At 37.7% G+C, this 19091-nt stretch overlaps 1 protein-coding gene across 8 annotated transcripts in view; it reads right to left on the reverse strand.

Annotated features, from left to right (window-relative positions):
• Positions 1–19091, reverse strand: part of L3MBTL3 (L3MBTL histone methyl-lysine binding protein 3) — a 78446-nt gene that overhangs the window by 28366 nt on the left and 30989 nt on the right. For all 8 annotated transcript variants that reach the window (XM_074537814.1, XM_074537818.1, XM_074537817.1 and 5 more), the window contains exons 8-13: positions 17559–17663; positions 16112–16247; positions 12511–12602; positions 11823–11974; positions 3051–3127; positions 1572–1657 (exon numbers count right to left, since the gene is read on the reverse strand). In XM_074537814.1, the coding sequence (XP_074393915.1) occupies positions 1572–1657; positions 3051–3127; positions 11823–11974; positions 12511–12602; positions 16112–16247; positions 17559–17663 (648 nt within the window). The remainder of the gene's footprint in view (positions 1–1571; positions 1658–3050; positions 3128–11822; positions 11975–12510; positions 12603–16111; positions 16248–17558; positions 17664–19091) is intronic.

Genomic DNA, 19091 nt, shown 5'->3' on the forward strand with positions numbered 1-19091 from the left:
CAGCATCTTTGGTAGGAGTATCAGATTTTGTGTTTGTCATCTGTGGTTATGAAAAATAAAGCAAAATTATTTCCATTTTAAAGGAACATATTCACAAGAGAAGTTATGAGGTTTATTCTAATTTTTATGAACATAATGTAATCTGTCACTCTAGGACTTTGCAGAGTATTGGTGTTTTTCCTTCAGCTGCAGTTTAAGAACTCAATTTTCCCCCCATAATACAACACAAAGCACTGTTACTGTCTCAGATATAAACAAATAACTTCCTAATCCTTGCTAGGAGTATTTGGCTGAGAATGTAAGATTGAGAAACATTACCAAGACAGACACACCTTGGGGTGATAAACCACAGGTCATGAATAACTCTGGTAATCCACTGACCCCAGAACTGCTATAAACACCACATTTTGCCTTTTGTTAATCCAGCTCTCAGCAAAGTTGAGAATTAGTGTCCCTAATATGAAAAGGTGAGGCAAAGGTGCTTCAGGATGCTGTGAGACAAGGGCTGGGAGCTACCGGCCACACAATGCTGGCTCCCAACAGCAATCCAAGAGGAACAGAGGGATGGAGCCCCTCTCCCATGAGAAAAGCCTGAGAAAATTTGGTTTGTTCAGCCTGGAAAAGAGATGGCTTAGCCTTCCACTATCTGAAAGGAGCCTATGAGAAATATGGAGAGGGGCATTTTTACAAGGGCAGGTAGTGACAGGACATCGGGAAATTATTTCAAACTAAAAGAGATTAGGTTTAGATTAGCTATTAGGAAATAATACTTTACTGTGAGGATGATGGGGCATTTGAACAGGTTGCCTAAAAATGTGGATGTCCAACCCCTTGAAGTGTTCCAGGCCAGGCTGGGTGGAGCTCTGAGCAACCTGGTCTAGTGAAAGGTGTCCCTGTCCATGGCAGGGGGATTGGAACCAGATATTTAAGGTCCCTTCCAGCACAAGCCATTGTGTGATTCCTTTCTGCACTACTGACCATCACTGAAATCTTAAGAACTCAAAAAGATGGATCACTGAAAGAAACTAGCAAGAACAAAGATAAAAGAAAAGGATGTTGCCCATAAACCCCAAAGCTAAGCTGGGAAGTTGCCTGTGGGTGCTGCCCACATGCCCTAGCTGCAAACTTGCAGAAGAAAAATTCTGCTAAAGGGCCCTGAAAACAAGCCCAAGACAATGGACTAGATGGTCAAGCAGACTAACCTCTTACATTTTTTTTCACACTGCACCATATAAAATGTACAGAAATACGTATCTTCAAAATATGTTATCATGACTCAGTAGCTACCTTATTATTTGTAATAAGTAGGCAGTAATTTTCCATAGCAAATTACACTCATTAGTAATACATTTGTAGCATTTAATCCCATTTGTAATAATTAAAATAATGCATTAATAGTTATTGATAATAATCTGATTTCTAACAGTGAACTGCAAACTTGCATAAAAATAAACCACCTATTTGCAACTAATTAACTGGATTCATTTGGAAACATAGGAGAACCATATATGTATTAAACAAATTAATTACATGAACTTAAAAGCATGAAAGAAATTTAAGCATTTTCTCACCACTTTAAAAGCCCTTGCAGGTGCAGGTAATGAACTGGTTTCTTCCAAATACTTCTCCCAAGAAAAATGCTTAGCATGTGGATAATCTGGCACAGAAGAAACACGAGCAAAATTAAACACAGCAGTGCAAAAAAATGAAGTTAATGTCTAATTTACAGAGTGCCTAGCACTTTTATAATACTGTTTTGATTTATACACTGGACTTATAAAATCATTACAAGAAAGGCTCTTCTAAATTGTCTCTGACACATTCACCATACAGGTTAAAAGAGTCAACAATCCTCTTATCCACACTACTGAGTACCTATTGTACACGATTGCTCTGTATATGAGAATATTCTGTGATTCCCTTTGCAATATAAATAATGTGGAATGGAAAAATCTGTCCACTTAACTGAGGAAATTAATTCAAGCAATGAACAGTCATTCACTGGTGAACAATCTAATCAGTGATAGCATTGTACCACGGTTGAGCACACCTGACTACTTGTTAGTCTTTTAGTGAGCAATTTTTTACTAATTTTCTAACAAAATACCCTGGACATTATGAATCATCTACAGACATCATCAAAGATGATGTTGCCTTTCTCAGAAAATGTCAAATTTATAAACATTCTAGGGAAGAAACACAAAGACAGCTTGGCTGTTAAAGAAAAGGCAGTGCCTGTCCTTCAAGTCTACACCAGAACTTCAAGTTTAAGTTTAAATATTAGTATTCATAAGCTAGAAGAGAACAAAACCAATTCTAATTTGTTTTACAAGGGATTCACTGAATAATAGGCTTCCATTACATCCTAGCAGACAGACTGCTTATGACTTTTCAAGAGCGATTAGAATTTTTGTCAAAGTTAGTATTAACCAATTGCAACCTTCTATGTTCTCAAACCCCAGATGCCAGTTTCTGCAACAGGGCATTTAGGTCATCCAGCCATACACAACAGCGCTGAAAAACATTTCAGGTTTCACACTAATGAATACACTTCCTTACTTCACCTCTCTCATAGCATTTTCCTTCATTTCAAACACCCCCTACAAGTTTGATTCTTGATCACATTAAGACAATTTTCTCATCAATCCGTTACCTTGCACACTCAGTTCACATGAAGATGTTTCTCTTATGCAATGATCTCATACACCTGGGATTTGCTTTATCAGCATTTTCAGAACGTGAGTCTTACAGTACTTGTCAGCCATTCAGTCAAAATTACAAACTTGTTCAGATCTCAAGGGATGTCTTTTAAGTAGATGTCTCTTTACTAAATCAGTATGTATTTGCATACTTAATGCCAAACATCTATTCTACTTCTGTTTTCAATATATTAAGTCTTGTAAAAAAATTACATCTCTGCAAATATCAATTCCTAATTACAGAAAGAAAAAGGAGAATTGTAAATTATAATGATGTAAATTTGTACATTTTTATGATGCTAGCTGACTACAGCCACCTTAAATCTTTTAGACATTTAACAATATACAAACCTGGTGGAGTGATGAGAGTTCTTTTATGTTCTTTACACCATCCAACAGGATGAATATGTGGGCTAGCTGCCTCACACCTGGACGAAGGGGAGAAAAAAAGAGCCTGAAAAAGCAGCTCTTCATACACCCTATTATGCTTACAAACCAAGACCTACAAGAGAGACTTAAATTCCAAACAACCCACAACACCTTCAACTTAAACTGCAAACATAACCTGAAGACACAAATACATCTAACACAGGCTTGTTACCACCGATACAAGTAAAAGGCTTTATTTGCAATTTTGCTTGAACATCAAGAAAATAAGTCCTTTAAATTAGTGATAGGTGTCTTTTGAGAAGCTATGATGCTGTTCACAAGCAGACATTCTTGGTAGAATCATGTTGGCTTGTTGCAAGAACACCATAATCCCACCAAAGACAGATGGAATCTTGCAATGCCAAGACCAAAATTTGAAATCAGAAACTTTAAGATCTTGATTAATGGTCCACGTTGCACCTGGAGGTGGAGGAGGAAATCACATATAACTTCAACACCCTGCCAATAGCAAGAAAAATTCAAAAGTGGATTCTGAGTGGCTTAAATGGAGCTATAAACATGTTACTGTAACCCAGAGCACATAAGCAAAGTCAGTCTGAGAAAAACTCTGAAAAAAAAACCCCAACCAAAACCCCAAACCAAAACAAACAAAAAAAAAACAAAAACAAAAACACCAACAAAACAAGCATTTGAGGCCCCAAACTACACAAAAGAATTAGTGATCCAAGACTGCAAACTGCTCTTCAGAAACAGATCAAACTCATTTACTCAGAGTTAACAACTTACTTCCCATATTTTCTGTAAAGTGCATCCTATTTTGCACTACTGCAGTTGCCTGTGGCATGCCAAAAGAGCCACAGAAGACCAGCAGAGGCAGGGTGAGCTACATGTGCTGGCACGTGTCTCAGGCAGTGAGAGATCACTGTCACTGCACTCACTGGGTCAGTTACATTGTGCACAGAGGAAATCAGAAGCGAGTGCTGGCTATCAAGTCCTCTTACAAAATCAAACACGAGACACACACTGTAAAGAAACTGATCTAAAAGCAGACAAGAGAAAACCTGTTTAAGCCTTCTGTAATATTAAATTATTATATATAGAACTACATATCCTTATTACATATTATGTTATTATTTCATAACATAACACATTTTGCACAATAAAACACAGAGTATATAATATATAATGTATATACCACAATGATTATATTAGTGCTCAATATTATTAATAAAGGCAAAAAGTAAGACTGATCTACAGGAAAAGTAATAAGCTGTCAGACTCTGCTGTGAAACATGCACCATCCCTACGTGTGCATTGGTACTTACTGATGGTTTTTGAGTTGGCCAAACAATTGACAGTACTTTTTAAATGAAATGCATTGTATTTATGTTGCCAGGATGACTAAGAAACATGCTGCTGACACAAAAGGCCAGCATCATTCTGCATGGCACTGCACTACACTGTGCAAACACAGTGTTTGCCTCTATTTAGTTTAAAACCCCTACATTATAACCATGTAATACCCATGTAGATCGGCCTTAAACGACCTCGCTTCTCTCAGGATCCTGCCCCACCTAATTTCTTCTTTAGTTAGATAAACTCAGTATCACAGTGCACAACCTCTCTCCTCCACTATTTCCTGTCCCTAAAGGTGTTTCAGTAGCTGACATTAAATATTTCCAGCTATGCCCCTCCTCTCTTCTGGAGAGCCCCACCAGCATTTCCATCTCTCCAGTGGCCATGAGCTCAGGGTCCCACTCACTGCAAGGACCCAGCAAAGCCAAAAATGAAGCCTGAGTAAGTTGAAGTAGCTGAGGCCTTCATTCCCAGCTCCCCAGGGAGAGATCAAGAAACCAACCTTAAGCAGCCAAGCAATAGTCTAGACTCAAACACTGTGTCTCCCTCCTGTGTTTTCCAAACACTTCTAAATACTTAATGAGAAAAGAACACAGAGAGCAACCATGCATGAAGACACATACTTCATAATAATCACTGAGCAAAACACCAAACCACTCATGATCTAGCTTCTATTTAATCTCTCTCTGAAGTCAACGTCTCCATCATTAAGCTGGAGAATAACAGGTATTCTTGCCACTTTACCTCAACCCGAGTTACTAATGCAAAATACCAAACAGTGTGGGGCTGCTCTCTCTGAGTGTTACAAAATAATTGTTATCTCTATCTACTCAGAAAGTATTAGCATGCTAGAAGTTCAAATTAATTAGGTTCCCTTAATTAAAATTCTTCTAAAATATGACATGCTGATAATGTGCAATACCTAAAAGGGTGCAGTGAACTGTGCATGAGAGAAGAAGAAACTAAAGGTGAATTATGCAGGCACTCCATAGTCTTAAGATTCAAAACACTGGGTCTGCAGATCTGGGACACAAACATACTTTAGGGATTGCAAAAGGAAACACAGCACAGAAAAGATTGTAAGACTGTAGATTGGACACTGGGCTATACCACATTGCAGTTTTGAACCTTCAGTGCATAAAAAAAAATGAAGGAGCACACCACAATTGAAATACATGGAGTAACTTTTTTTTTTTTTTTTTTTTTAAATCTGAGAACTATTTTACATGGTGTCTAAAATTTGGTATGGATAAACTTCAACAACAGAAAGGCAGGCTGGGTGCTCCAGAACCTGGTCTCACAACAAGCACTCCTCTAGCCTTCTACCTAAACAGAGTGAAGCACTAATGATGAAAAATACTTGCCAACATAACATCATTATCTTGTGGCTATATATATATGAAACAATTCTGCTGGTATTTCTTTGTAACGATGCCAATCAGATAATTCCAAGCAGATAAAACTTACATTAGATAGACTCTGTAAGGGCTCTGACAATAGCCAAGGATTTTAACTCAGTTCATGAATACCAACTTTTTGTCCTTCTATAATATATAAAGCTATATTGTATGTATTTAATTTTTATAGCATCACACCAGGTACTCTCTAAATTGCTGAAGTTGGCATCAATAAAAGGAAGCAAAGGAAACAGGAATCCTTTTGTGATAATTTAGCTCTGTTAAAATGCAGCAACTGAATCCTAGAAATGTTTTGCCTCCAAAAAATACGAAAAAAACGCCAGTGAGTCATTCATGCTTCCCCTGGTCTCTTCCTTTCTCTTTCCAGTAACTCTGAAGAGAAGCTAGCAAGAATGTGGGACAGCACTCCTCTCTTCAATCCCTCTTACACTGGGAGTTTTACATGTATGAGATACACTTCTGCACTGAAAAGACATATCCTCTTACTTCCTAAAAGGTTTTGAAGTAAAGTTCACAAATGATTTTCAAAACTCTCCCAAGTTAAATTTGGGAACAAGTCCCATGCTCAGGATCAATATGATATTATCAGTATTATACTTAAAATAATCAAGCAGATGTGTAAAAACACTTACCAGGACAAACCTCCTAAGTTCATTTGGGTTGGTTTGATTTCTCAAGCATAGTCTGAATATACATTTTAATAAAACTCTGAAAAGTGAATGCCACTGCACACACTTTTTGCCTTGAAGATTCAAGAAGAAGCAAATGACCAAGGAACATTGCAATAAAAGATGCATTCCTGGAAGATGCTCTGACATTACAGTGAGCATGAACACAAAGCAATCTGTGATTCAACAGCATTACAAAATTACAATTACAAAATAGCCCTATGAAACATCTCCAGACTTTGATTTGCTTTAAAAGAAAAACCCAGTCATTACAGATAAGCCTATGAGCAGCTCCTGCAACTGCAGTTGACTCTAGAAAAAGAAAGATCCCTGTTCCAGCAAAATCAGATCACACAGTCCCCATCTTCACCTACTGATTTCACACAGCCTTTTAGCTTCTAACAGTTAATTTAACAATAGAAAGTAGAGATCAGTAAAAGTCACACACAATTTAAAGTAAAACTATTATGCTTTAATGTGTGTTATTTAATGGATATGTATCTAGTTTGGAAGAACAACAATAGACTAAGCCTTAAGAGTTGTCAACTGGAATGTTAAAGGCTATGTTGACCTTTCACAATCAATTTGCCACATCCCACAGCTTTCTATTTCCTTTGTTCCAAAACAGAAGGCAGATCATCCAGCTCACATGCTTCATAAAACACGATGATCCATGAATTGTGAGGATGCTTACTAGGCCAAAAAAGGTTACCAACACTAGCAAGAGCTGAAGGATTTTGCGCCTCCAAACCTACCTACCCCTGGATCACAGCAGAGCACCAACACCACCTTCTGCTGAGCAATAGAGACGTGACAAATGCACGCTCGACTAATAAAACAAGATTACAATGCCCACACAATTCATGTCACTTGTGAACCATTCTTTCTGTTGTGTGAGAACATGCAGTCAGAAAAAGAAATCTAATATCCATACTGGAAACTGAAGCTAATCCAGGGAGCTGAAGTGGAGCCAAAAGCAGCAGAGTGCACCAGCTGAACCTGTAAGAGAGCCACACAGAGGGACAGAACAAGGCACAGCCTTCTGAGCTGTGGACATCTTAACTACAGAAAAAAACATCAAAGCAGGGAAGAGCTACATGATGTAAATGGCCAGGAAATAGTTCTGCAGTAAGGAAAACCGAGGGCAGCTGACAGTGTGATTCCCTGGTGTGTGCACCACTCTGCCTGAAAGGAACACATGTAAGGTTCAGCAGTCCTTAACTCACGGCAGGAGGGCACATCCCAGGGGGGAGACACATGTGGAAGACAACTTAATATTCTTCTACTGATCACTTTCACCTAATTTTTCCCAAAAATCTGTTTCACATATACAGCTCATCCCAACTAGATCAAGAGAGATGGATGATAATGCTTGCTGCTGAAAAAGTTAATTATTTCAGCAAAATATTTTCTTAAATAGGTCTCCACCTAGTGCTCTGGACAGATTTTTTAATTAAATGGTCAGCATTGTCTTTACAATAACTATATGTGTTATAATAATTTTCTATTTTGAAATTATATCTGATTTTCCCTTTTGTGAAACAAATCTTTGAATATTTTGATATTCACTTTAATAAGTGTAGATACACTCTGTAATGAAAATGTTATCTATCAAAAAACACTCATACACACATGCCCCATACACCCATAAATAATAATGTGCTCTCAAGAATGCTACTTATACGAGGTCTTGACTGTGACATGTCAGTCATCCAACAGAGCAAAAAAAAAAAGAAAAACATAAAAACTATCCTGCAGCCCCATCTAGTGCATAATTGAGAATACTTCATCATTGACAAGTTTAAAGCTGGTACAATTTTAGGTCAGGGCTTCTCAAAATGTAATCCAGGAGGTTGTGGCATGCATCCAGAGGTGGTATAGCACTACCATAAAACATTATCATATTTTCTATTTAAGGTCTGATAAGAAAGCTGCACAGTGATTCACAGGAAACTTAGGGTCAGTTCATTATCCATTTAAATAGTTAAACACATGCACTGTGACTCATGCTTCTTTAAGATTGTTTTATCTTCTTTTTGATGTAATATTACCCCTCCAAAAAGACAGTTCCTTTCAAAGAGAGAGTGGAGCAAAGTTAATTACCTCAAAAATGAAACAAGAGGAGTGTAGCTTTTAAGGACTTGGCTGCTAGGAAAGTAGTAAATACTGATGGACAACAGGGCTGGCCTCTTACTGAGTCTCATTACAAAGTCCAGTCTGTTCCAAAAGTCATACAGATCAAAAAATGGTTCCAAAAATCAAAAGCTGTTTTATTTTCACAGCAGGCTTTAGAAATCATTTTTCTATGCAAGACAGAGAGGAACAGAGCAGTGAATGGCACATGGGTCACTGTATTTTAACACACTCCTGGTAAGCTGATCCCAAAATCTGCCTGTACTGCCTTCTCTGCAGGGGAACTTCAGCCCAAGCCAAGGGAATGAGGGTACCCAGAGCCTGGGATGCAGCATGTGCAGCACAGCCATTGCACCACTTCTCCTGTGGCAAACAGCAACAGGCTGGCACAGCTTCACCTCTTTCATGAGCTCTGGCTATGTTTCCATTGGTCACAAAAAAATTAGGAAGATGAGACAACATCGATCTGTGTGTAAGCAAAACAGAAGAATATAGGATGGACCTGTATTTAATTCATAGTTCTGACATACCAAAAGATTCCCAATTCCATTTCCAGGTTCAGACAATGGCAAGAAAATTGAGAAGTCCCACTGAATGAGAATGCCTTCAGCTTTCAAAGCAGTATTATGTTTCATCAAAAGAGATGGAATAGATGGAAAGGACCTGGAGGCTTATGTTGTATAGGTCAAACTTCTCCTTCATTAAGTAAAATCTTGAATTTGACAATTTTGTTCATTTTTGTTCCATCTAAAAGCCACTATCAAAGGAAAATTTAATTGGATTTATAACACACTGAAAGTAGCATGACCATGCATTAAAGAGCTGCTATAATGACTAATTCAAGCCAGAGTACATACTTTCAACCAAAAATGTATTTTCTAATGTTTAGTAAGAAAGTAAGGAAGAGTATCTTCAGGCTGAAAGCCTGGAGCCTAAAAACCCTTAGGCAATCGTAGTGGGTTTCTGTTGCCTGAAGTCACAATATCAGTCAACTCTCTTTTAGGTATACAAAAATAGGAAAGGTTTTTTTTTAACCTCAGTGAGAAAGTTCAGCCTACTCCAAATAAAACACAAAACGTATACAGAGAAAAAAGGTACTTGTTTGAAAATAACCAACACACACAAAATAATTAATTTCACTTTCATTATTATTCTGAGATTGAAACTTACATGCAGGCACAAAGAAACTGTGAGGTTCAGTTCTGGGCAATCTCAAAAACCTTTTGGTTTTTAGTTAGAGACAGCAGTTGGTAGACATGAAATGTATGCACCTAAGATATTTTAAGGCCCTTACAAACCTGATATCTAAAATTAAAAATGTGAGTGGGATGCATTCAGGTTACATTTTCAGGCTCTCTTTTGGTCAGACGTTCCACGGCTATTTTCATTTGCTGCTCTTTTCTCTCATTTTCTTTCTTTCTTTCTCTACTCACTATTCTCAATGCAATACTGAGAGGTAGACCACATTACTGAGAATTTAATTTCCATGTACAGTACTTCCAGGAGCATCTTCTCGCTGCTTCCAGAAAGGTATTTCACAATTTCACCAAAAGAACAAAACTTAAGCTTAACCTCAGTGTAAGCACAGCTCCAGTGATTTCTGAAAACCTATAGGAAAACCTATCAGCTTTCCACATCAAATTTTTCATCCTTTAGGAGGGTTTTATGTCATGTATTCTACATATAAAATTCAGAAAAACCACTTCAGGATACTATAACTAATGTTATAAATGTAAAGCTTGGTTATGTACTTGAAAACTACTTCTCCCTCTTCTGAAAAGAACCAGTGGACAAAGTTCCTGTTGACACTGGAATAACAACAAGTCTGAAATTCAGTATCTGTCTGCTATATAGGCTGCAGCATTTTAGAAAGATGCCTATGCTACCTCTGAACAAACTATGGGTTATATTGTTTCAACACACAGAAAGCTTTGCCTAACTACCATTTTAATTATTAATGTCATAGCTATTATTAGTGAACAGGCAAATGCCAAAATATTCAGATTAAGTCTCCCCATCCCCAGTTTCCTGATGCTTTGTAGAGTAAATGTATGGTTTGTGTTACTTCTTCATGGAAATAATTGCTCATCTTTCTTGTCTTTGACTCATATGGTCTATTATCTTGATATTCAGTTCTTGACTTCACTTAACTGACTGTTCACTACTGCTTCAATAATTCAGTTCTACTTTGGTTTATTTGTCACATTGGCCACAAAATTATTATTTCAAGAGATGCACTCACAAAGCTTTGAAGTTACTTTTATAGTTTTGTGACATTCTCATTGATGGAGTGCCAAAGTAGTCATCAAATACAGATGAAGAAATTTTTCTTCATTTATTTTATAGGCTCAGCTACACAATTAAGTTGCCACTGCCGAACCCTGGCCATAAAGGGAATCCACAACAATGCTCTCTACCTGCTCTGCAGTAACTTACTCTCCAAAGACTGTAAGGTAAACTACATTGCTCCAAATGATCTGTCAAATGAAGATCCAAGTGCAAATACAAACCTGCACTGTAACAGCCTAAATATCCTTCAGCATCTTTATGCTCCTAGTACATCCTGCTCCATCCACTGACTTTCCTAAAGATACACACAGCCCCTCCACCATAAAACATGCAGAAAGGTCACCCTGAACACAGGTCAGGATAGCAGGATCTCAGTTTCCACTGGAATATAGAACACAGGACTAAAACCAGATTTCGCCACTATCCTGATGCTTTATAGAACATGACTACAGTTTGGTTTCAGCATAAGTGGATCAAGAACCTTATGAACACATGCAGCCCTTCATTCAATTTACAATTATAAGTAAAACTAACTCCAAGTACACTTAGTCTCATTATCATGGTGTATATTCTCCACTTATCAACCTCAGAGATAATATGTAATTGAAATCAATCCACAATTCCAGATGCAGCAGCACACACAAACACCCACTCAGCACAACCTTGGCATTTTTTACGTGCAACTTTACATGGGAAAATTAATTCCTCCCATCTGCCACTAAGACCTACTTTGGTGGCCATACTTAAAAATCCAGCAAAAGCTGGTATGGTGACTGTATCACCATCCTGGAAAGTATCACAGAAAACAGCACTTAAAGCGAACACATTTCTGATACATCTCACTAGGATACAAAACAAAAACATCATACCAGTAGTCATAACTCTCATCCCAGTTGTCAAAATGAACCAGAAAACGATTGTCCACCATGTCTGTTACCGTGGCAACACAAATGAAAGTCGGGTTCTTCTTGTCTACAGCTTCCAGCTTCATCCCCACTCGAAATCCCGACGGAATCACTGTCTACATAGAGGAAGACATTTAACTGGAGATAAATACTATAAATCCAGAAATCTCCCCATTGTCCACAACCAATATATTCACGCCATTTCCAAATTTCCCAATTAACTGTCCCAACAGAGTGGCAGCAGGCTAATTAGCTGACATAAGAGATGCTCAAACACAAAGACTTCTGGTTAATGAAAGGAAAAAATCCTAAATATGCTGCTAAAATGAAATGTGTTAGTTTTCACTGTCTTAGATACTCTCTCTGAAAGACCATTCTTGTTCCACAAGATTATGGTGCAAGACACAGTACAAATAACAAATCTTTAATTTAAGAATGCATCAGAAGTTTAAACAGATCAGTAGAAGAGTAATGAACTGGAACTGCAGAGGTTAGCTGCGCAGTGGAGGATGTCAGAATGTTATTCATTTTGCTGTAAACACTTTTGTTTTAAATTTTAGACTCAAGTCTGCCATCACTGAAATGTGCTATGAGTCTCTACCACACACAAGCATGCTCACAACTACACCATTAGTAACAAGGGAGTACTTACTGCATTCTGGTTTTCAAACAGTGATTTAGGAGCAGCTTGAGCCCTGCATGCCTTTAAGTAGGAGGGCCAGCTGAATTCTTCTTCCTTATATCCTAAATGAGAATTGTAAAAGAAGGGCAAGAAATTATGGTCATGAGACACACATATCAGTAAGAGACAAATTTTATAGTTTTATCTTCTTCCCTTTGAACGAACACCTCCAAGAAGCACAGCCTAAAAGTCGCCTCTTTGTCTCTCCCAAAGAAAACCTCACCTTACCGCCACCTGTCAGCCTCACAGGTACCACCTAACTTCCCTTTGCTGGTCTCACTGTCACACACACAGAGCCAACAAGTGTTCTCCAGCTGCTTTTCACTCTGCTGCTTTTACTTCAGAATCAGTAAAAGACCTACAGATCCCAAAGTTCTTCCCACTATGCCAGTCAGTCCAAGAAAAAAAAATCCCTCCTCCTCCAGACGTCACCATATTACATCATCAGGCTATCACTAACACAGCATCATCACTACTGGCTTTAAAACAACCCCTCTAGGTTACATCAAAGCAGTTGCTTACACTACCAATGCCTCAGGACCCCTTCTCGATTTTCAGTATAAACTGTCCCCTGCATGGACATTATACATTTTTTATTCTGTGTATACAACACTTGAAAAGAAATCTATTTCTGTTAATGTTTAGGGGAAAAAATTACAAATAATTCATAATATACTGAACTGCATAAAATAATCTTCAAAATACTATTTGTAGTTCTAATCTAAAAAACAATGCTAGGAGCTGGAACCAAATAGATTTCCCCCTTCATTTTTCTGTTATGGAACAGTTGCAGAAATATCTCTTTTAGTCAATATGTTACAACCCAGTAAAGTAAGACCAAAACCACAACAAATTTCAGTGAGTGACTGCCTTTACTGAAATGTGTCACCTCTTAAGTACTTGAAGTATTACTCAAATATGCCAGAGACAATTGCTTTGTTTAATCTTCTCATATTATAACCTTCTCATATTCTCATATTATCCCAGGAACCGCAAATTTAAAACCTTCACCTTCTCTGCATAGAGCTTTCTCACTTTTCATTTTAAATAGTACTCAGCATAAACTAACCTACAAGTCCAAACAAAAATACTTGTCTTATCCTCCAATTGTCTGTTTTCTTGATACACTACAGCTGTGTGTCAAGCTTTGAAACCATTTTTATGTTGTATGTATATTATATTTCAAATGTATGTATGTATATTTCAAATGCTGTATCATTTGAAACCATTTTTAAAGCAATACAGTATTTAGGCTTTTCATTTTTGCTGCGTAATTCTAGAGAGTATTCAAACCTAAGAAGAAGAATATACACCATGATAAAAAACTCCCACCTACTGCATGAGTGAAGGGATCAGTTACTGGGACTAGGACAAAGCCCATGGGAAAAAATTTTGTTTTAGTAAACTGCGAAACTGTTTCTGGGCAGTGTGGGTCTTCCTGTCACCAAATGAGAAAGGGAGATCTAAGCTCCTAACTCATCTCTCATAACAAGACCAAAGGCCAATTTGATTTATTCACTGCAGATACAGATCAGTTGTAGGGATGTGTCCCAGTGAATGCAACTTTTACATGCATATATATACATGTACATCCATTCTCTTGCTGCAGACTTTGCCTGTGGGAGATAAAAAAGTGCCCTCTTCTACACAAAATGAACAGTGCCCTGACCACCATCTTTTTTAATTTCTGTGAAATCTAGTTTGATTTTGCCTCGTAGCTCTCCTATATCTGCTGGAAGCCCAGAGTAGCTGCCTGTTGCCTCCCATCCCATCACAAGACCTGTCCTGCCCAGCAGCACTAAGAGTTACCCATCCTTTCCATTTTAATAAACATGGATAGAAATATATTTCAGAAAACATGTAAATAATATTCTTCCTGTCTCATGTCCCTCACTCCCCACCCCCTGCCCCCCCAAGTCAGACCAGCAGGTTCCAAATTGCTGAATGTTTATACCATGAAGGTCATAAATTTGTATTTTAGCTGGAAAATTGAATGCTACTGACACAAACCTTTGAGTTCTTCTCTGGGGTGCTATTTTATATAATATAAAATATTATATATTATATAATATAATAACTCTGTCCTATGCCATAACTCTCATTGGCTTTAGCATCTGTAAAATTTGCAATGGGCACTACAGAAATCATTATTAAAATGTCATAACACACCAAAATAAACCAATCTGTCCAATCCAATTAAAATAGAACCTACAACTGGCATATTATCCTTCCCCTTGGAAAAGCAGAACCCCACAAAGTTCTTCCAGGAGTAATCATTCATGGTTAACAAAAGTTTTCTAAACCAGACATGTAAAATTAAAAGGTGACAAATCCATGTCATAGATACAAAACTTACTAACCACACTGTAACAGCATCAGGAAGGCTCTACCTGGGAACTACCCATTTGCTATATACAAGTTATTACATCAGCAAAGGCCAACCTTCTAAGAAATTCTTATTTATGTTCAAGGAATTGCTATTTCTACTCAGCCAGTTGTGCAGAACTGTGTCCCAAGACAAGCAGCACCCTGTAGCAGAGTGGAGCTTGCAGAGCACTCAGAGGAGCAGCTCATGTCCCTCAAGGCTCACACAAAGAAATGCCATCCTCTCACATTGGCAGGCCCCATGCCCCTACACTTCCAGTGGCTTTACTGTCACTTTTCCACATCTGAGCCCTTACCTCTACAGTTTTGTAATTCTCTGCAAGCACATCCTCTTCAATCTGTGTACTCCTCATTTTCCAGCCCCTCTAAATCACACTATACTACCCTCACTGTGTACAGCAAAATGGCACATTCACTTACATCTCACTTTTCAGACTTCAGGACTTGCTCCCTTCATCCCCACATACTCTCTCCATATTCCAAAAGGACCACATTTATCTATTTTTCATAGTACAGTTCAGTACATACACCCTCCAATTGCCAAAAGAAATTACACAATGTGAAATGGAAGTAAATTATGCAAGTAAATTACACCCATTTCAATATCTGTATACCATTTACATAATCCATGTACAAATTACATTTTCAGGCTTGCAATCTTACCTTTTTTTCTCCCTATTGATCTGTTCATTCCTCTTTTTGTCTCTATTTCAGACTTAAAGACTGTGCTATTTCCACAAAGATTATTAGCCTGTACCAACATTTGTACAATAACAGTGATCACTATGCAGTAGCAAAAATGTCCTAAGACCTTCCACTAAAGGATTCTCAGCTGCCTGTGAAACTTCAGTTTAAGCATATAATATGTCACGAGTATGCTGCCATTTTCCTTGCAATAAGCTGGGGTCTAGGCTTGCTGCTCAGATTTTTTATTTTCCTTATGCCTTATGGATAACTCTTATGGCCCATTTTGTTTTCTTGGTTTCTCTGAATTTCCACTGAATAAAAGGGGCATGCTTTTGAATCCGAAATTCTAGGCAAGATATGCATTTAATTTGCCATTTTGAAATACTCTTGACTAAACAAACTAAAACATTTCTGGCAAAAAAAAAAAATACTGCAGCATTACACAGGTACTCTCAATCTCAGAACTGCGTAAAACACAGAGATTTAAACTAAGCAATACCTTTAGGTGGATGAAGCTTGTGACCTGTTTTTTCACACCATCCAACAGGATGAATGTCGGAAGAATCAGCATTCACCCAGAAATCGTAACAATCTGGGTATCCATCAAAATGTAGTCTTACTCTGTAGCCACAAACCTAAAAGCAAGAATTGACAACATACAACACTAAGACCTTTGCCCTACACATAACCACTTCCATTCAATATTATGTATAATTACTGTATGGTTTTAGTCAGCTTTTTACTCCTGCCCAATCCAGCACTGGATTAATAAATTCATTTGATAAAAAGGAGAGAATTAAAAGGCAAAGCTATTCTCAGTCTGAGTGCCTCCTCTTCTGGTCAAAAGAATTTAACTAAAAGCTGGCTATTGCCAGTAGTGCTCAAAAACTTGACAATGGTTCAACCCAGCATCAAAGTAAAACATAAGCCCTACAGAAGAGCGTGAATACATCTGATACAACCGAGGAGAAAGTGCAGATAATGAGGTTCTCAAGCTATCCTGATTAACTGATATGCAAGGGAGCAGTGAGCAATAAGTGTGTTCAAAAGGCTCTCCAGAGAGATACTGAAATCTGTTTAAGTAAAGATGAGAAGTCAGTGGAGGTATTCCCCAGAACTTCATTATTCCATGAAGTAATAAGTCAACCACTAAGAGAAGAAAAACAGGACACAACACTGTCTCTGTACGGAAGGTCTCCACATCTCCCTGAGTGTCAAATGCCATAAATTTACTGCAGCTATCAGTGAAAAATCTCAACATCAACCCTACTTTATATTTAATTTGTACTCTGACATAACTTCCATTTCCTCATTTTAATTAACAAATGAAATCCAAAAACCCATTGAAACTATCCAAAAATTTAAGTAAGGTATTTTTGAAAGATATTCAAAATACAGGTTCTCTATTGAGAGCAAAGAAGCTGTTCATCAGAAAAACTATATCATGAACCACATAAAAAAGAAAATCTGGGTTTATATTTTATGTTAACTTGCACAGGTTGCCAATACAGGCAGTTTCCATGGCCATCAGCATGAAAAAGTTGTAGCACAACAGCAACATGAGAAACTTTTAGCTATTCGTATCAGTGAATGGAGCAACTGCAAATACTATCAAACCTCTATAAAACTGTTGTGTATCAGTTGTCATGTTTGTTTTCTATTTATTTTTCCTTTTAAAAACAAACTACAGGATTACAGATAAAACCACATATTACCCAACTAGTCTAACACTCTTTTCTGTACCTGTGTATGTTAAATATATGTACTGCTGCATTGACACTGGATATATTCTTTACATGCCTATCAGGCAGAAATAATACAGCATTATTAATTTAAAAACCATCTTCCTACATATAGTTTCTGTCTGCCTGTTAGGTAAGAGTGAGGGTTTTCAGCGGCTGCTGTTTCATGTCAGTCTCTGCCACAACCCAGCACAGCTTGCTTACCTCAGCCACTGTGAGAACACAGTAGATGGACTGGTGCTCAGGATCCACACCCTCCAGCTTCATCCCTACCTTGAAGCCATTCTTGTTGTATGGGAAAGACTGATACTGCAATGGAAAAGAAGTTTCAATACTTCTGAGAGTATACCAGAGAAAGACACAATATCTTTATAAGGAATAGAGCAATCATTATTTATTATTCATGTTTCTGAAGGAACTAATAAATCACTTTATGTTTTGCATTTTCAAAAATGTGGAGAGGAAAAGAGAAATTGATGATTGTTTGAAAAACATAATGACTTGAAACTTGCGAGTATGTAAGAAAATTAGGAAGAATTAGCAAGAGTCAAGGGAAAGATGACACCATTTGTCTTCAACTTTTTTCACTAATTGACAGTAAAATATCTTAGCAATTAAATTATTCAATTTTCAGACTGCACAGTGACACCTTCCTGGTGGACATAATTCCTATGATAATCACAACAATGACTCTGTTTTGCCTTTTTGGTTCCACATCTCACACCATGGAAGATGAACTGAAAGGCAGAAATATTGAACACCGTTTGTATGCAGAGATGGCCTATTTGCTGTCCTTTATATGCTGAGTCCACACTAGGTAGTCTTCCAGGAGAATTTCTACATCACAGGAAGATGACTACCCTTACATGACATTACAATGAACCCAGAAGAATATCTGTCAAAAAACAGAAAGTGAAAATGAGGCTAAGCAGCTCAACCACCTTTTCAACCAGCAGGCATCATCATCCCTCTGGTAAAGAGGATGGAAGGTAGCAGATATTAAGGTTAAATTGGAGGAAATACCAGAAAAATACGTAACCAAAACTAAAGACAGCCTTCAACAGGTTAGAAAATTCACAGTCAGTTTTGTGTTACAGAAAAAACCACAGGAAAAGCATCTTAATTGTTCCCTTTTGTTTCTGTCTAGGAGACACATGTTCCCGAGTCAACTGCAATACTCTGCAGCCAAAGGGAAGAGAAGGGTACCAAGGGAAATACTCAGAGAGGTATCACCTACTTGGAAGGAAGGGAAACCTTGTGAGACACAGCTTAGAAATCATTCCAAGGTCTAAGGAAATGGCAAGGACCCTCCATCACCCTCACCATTCCTAACTAAGTGTAAAACAATACAGTGAAAAATACTGCTTCTGAAATGGTAAAATAAAAAGAAAAAAGAGTAATTCTCAAAATCCAAGCAGAAATCAAGGATTTGCGATTGATTGTGATGTTTGGTTTGGGCTTTTTTTTAACCTATCTGTTTTTGTGGCTTGCTTGTTCATCTGTAAAATGGAGAAAAATTACCTGGCCAATTCTGTGTGTTATTAAGAATTCTCTTTCTGCTACAGGCTTTAAATACTGCACACTAAATCAAGCATTACCCAGGGGCTAAAAACTTAGAAAGAAAATACTAAATTACATGCAATGGATGAGAAAGGTACAATGAGAAGGAAACACCACATAACTCCAGACATTAGCACCATGTGCAGTGCCCTGCAAAACCTTTGTACTGCTTCAGCA

This window comes from Zonotrichia albicollis, chromosome 3, assembly GCF_047830755.1.
Source record: "Zonotrichia albicollis isolate bZonAlb1 chromosome 3, bZonAlb1.hap1, whole genome shotgun sequence".
Taxonomy (NCBI): domain Eukaryota; kingdom Metazoa; phylum Chordata; class Aves; order Passeriformes; family Passerellidae; genus Zonotrichia; species Zonotrichia albicollis.